The sequence below is a fragment of the Mya arenaria genome, chromosome 17, assembly GCF_026914265.1.
Source record: "Mya arenaria isolate MELC-2E11 chromosome 17, ASM2691426v1".
NCBI classification, from domain to species: Eukaryota; Metazoa; Mollusca; class Bivalvia; order Myida; family Myidae; genus Mya; species Mya arenaria.
The window spans coordinates 34,514,705-34,517,792 of NC_069138.1; the positions used below are offsets into that span (position 1 = coordinate 34,514,705).

At 44.0% G+C, this 3,088-nt stretch overlaps 1 protein-coding gene across 1 annotated transcript; it reads right to left on the minus strand.

Moving 5' to 3' along the window:
* Positions 1 to 1,380: 1,380 nt before the first annotated feature.
* On the minus strand, positions 1,381 to 2,544 carry LOC128223799 (uncharacterized; the record flags this gene model as incomplete). Its single annotated transcript, XM_052933199.1, has 1 exon — positions 1,381 to 2,544. A coding segment is annotated over one exon (1,164 nt), but the record flags the coding sequence as incomplete, so codon positions are not given.
* Between the last annotated feature and the right edge of the window lie 544 nt (positions 2,545 to 3,088).

A 3,088-nucleotide genomic window follows, 5' to 3' on the forward strand; every position in this document is an offset into this window, starting at 1 on the left:
GGTACTTGTAGTGATAGTGGTACTTGTACTGGTAGTGGTACTTGTAGTGATAGTGGTACTTGTACTGGTAGTGGTACTTGTAGTGATAGTGGTACGTGTATTGGTAGTGGTACTTGTAGTGATAGTGGTACTTGTACTGGTAGTGGTACTTGTAGTGATAGTGGTACTTGTAGTGATAGTGGTACTTGTAGTGATAGTGGTACGTGTATTGGTAGTGGTACTTGTAGTGATAGTGGTACGTGTATTGGTAGTGGTACTTGTAGTGATAGTGGTACTTGTACTGGTAGTGGTACTTGTACTGGTAGTGGTACTTGTATTGGTAGTGGTACTTGTAGTGGTAGTGGTACTTGTACTGGTAGTGGTACTGGTACTGGTAGTGGTACTTGTAGTGATAGTGGTACGTGTATTGGTAGTGGTACTTGTAGTGATAGTGGTACTTGTACTGGTAGTGGTACTTGTAGTGATAGTGGTACTTGTACTGGTAGTGGTACTTGTAGTGATAGTGGTACGTGTATTGGTAGTGGTACTTGTAGTGATAGTGGTACGTGTATTGGTAGTGGTACTTGTAGTGATAGTGGTACTTGTAGTGATAGTGGTACTTGTACTGGTAGTGGTACTTGTAGTGGTAGTGGTACTGGTAGTGGTAGTGGTACTTGTAGTGATAGTGGTACTTGTACTGGTAGTGGTACTTGTAGTGATAGTGGTACGTGTATTGGTAGTGGTACTTGTAGTGATAGTGGTACTTGTAGTGGTAGTGGTACTTGTAGTGATAGTGGTACTGGTAGTGGTAGTGGTACTTGTAGTGATAGTGGTACTTGTATTGGTAGTGGTACTGATACTGGTACTTGTACTGGTAGTGGTAGTGGTAGTGGTACTTGTACTCGAAGTGGTACTTGTAGTGATAGTGGTACTTGTACTGGTAGTGGTACTTGTAGTGATAGTGGTACTGGTAGTGGTAGTGGTACTTGTAGTGATAGTGGCACTTGTATTGGTAGTGGTACTGATACTGGTACTGGTACTGGTAGTGGTAGTGGTACTGGTACTGGTATTGGTACTTGTACTGGTAGTGGCAGTGGTACTGGTAGTGGTAGTGACTCTGGTAGTGGTAGTGGTACTGGTAGTGATAACGGTACTTGTACTGGTAGTGGTACTGTTAGTGATAGTGGTACTTGTATTGGTAGTGATACTGGTAGTGGTACTGGTACTGGTAGTGGTACTGGTAGTGGTAGTGGTGCTGGTAGTGGCACTTGTACTGGTAGTGGTAGTGATACTGGTAGTGGTACTTGTACTTGTAGTGGTAGTGGTACTGGTAGTGGTACTGGTACTGGTAGTGGTAGTGGTACTGGTAGTGGTACTTGTACTTGTAGTGGTAGTGGTACTGGTAGTGGTAGTGGTACTGGTAGTGGTACTTGTACTTGTAGTGGTAGTGGTACTGGTACTGGTAGTGGTACTGGTAGTGGTACTTGTACTTGTAGTGGTAGTGGTACTGGTAGTGGTACTGGTACTGGTAGTGGTACTGGTAGTGGTAGTGGTGCTGGTAGTGGTACTTGTACTGGTAGTGGTAGTGGTACTGGTAGTGGTACTTGTACTTGTAGTGGTAGTGGCACTTGTACTGGTAGTGGTACTGGTAGTGGTTGTGGTACTGGTAGTGGTACTGGTAGTGGTACTTGTACTTGTAGTGGTAGTGGTACTTGTACTGGTAGTGGTACTGGTAGTGGTTGTGGTACTGGTAGTGGTACTGGTACTGGTAGTGGTACTGGAAGTGGCACTTGTACTGGTAGTGGTACTGGTAGTGGTTGTGCTACTGGTAGTGGTACTGGTACTGGTAGTGGTACTGGTAGTGGTACTTGTACTTGTAGTGGTAGTGGTAGTGGTACTGGTACTGGTAGTGGTACTGGTAGTGTTACTGGTACTTGTACTGGTAGTGGTAGTGGTACTGGTAGTGGTACTGGTACTGGTAGTGGTACTTTTACTGGTAGTGGTACTGGTAGTGGCACTTGTACTGGTAGTGGTACTGGTAGTGGCACTTGTACTAGTAGTGGTACTGGAAGTGGCACTTGTACTGGTGGTGGTACTGGTAGTGGCACTTGTACTGGTAGTGGCACTGGTAGTGGCACTTTTACTGGTAGTGGTAGTGGTAGTGGTACTTGTACTCGAAGTGGTACTTGTAGTGATAGTGGTACTTGTACTGGTAGTGGTACTTGTAGTGATAGTGGTACTTGTACTGCTTGTGGTACTTGTAGTGATAGTGGCACTTGTAGTGATAGTGGTACTTGTAGTGATAGTGGTACTTGTAGTGATAATGGTACTTGTACTGGTAGTGGTACTGGTAGTGGTAGTGGTACTTGTAGTGATAGTGGTACTTGTAGTGATAGTGGCACTTGTAGTGGTAGTGGTACTTGTAGTGATAGTGGTACTTGTACTCGAAGTGGTACTTGTAGTGATAGTGGTACTTGTAGTGATAATGGTACTTGTACTGGTAGTGGTACTTGTAGTGATAGTGGCACTTGTACTGGTAGTGGTACTGGTAGTGGTAGTGGTACTTGTACTCGAAGTGGTACTTGTAGTGATAGTGGTACTTGTACTGGTAGTGGTACTTGTAGTGATAGTGGCACTTGTAGTGGTAGTGGTACTTGTAGTGATAGTGGTACTTGTAGTGATAGTGGTACTTGTAGTGATAGTGGTACTTGTAGTGATAATGGTACTTGTACTGGTAGTGGTACTGGTACTGGTAGTGGTACTTGTAGTGATAGTGGTACTTGTACTCGAAGTGGTACTTGTAGTGATAGTGGTACTTGTACTGGTAGTGGTACTTGTAGTGATAGTGGTACTTGTACTGGTAGTGGTACTTGTAGTGATAGTGGTACTTGTACTGGTAGTGGTACTTGTAGTGATAGTGGTACTTGTATTGGTAGTGGTACTTGTAGTGATAGTGGTACTTGTACTGGTAGTGGTACTTGTAGTGATAGTGGTACTTGTAGTGGTAGTGGTACTTGTAGTGATAGTGGTACTTGTATTGGTAGTGGTACTTGTAGTGATAGTGGTACTTGTAGTGGTAGTGGTACTTGTAGTGATAGTGGTACTTGTA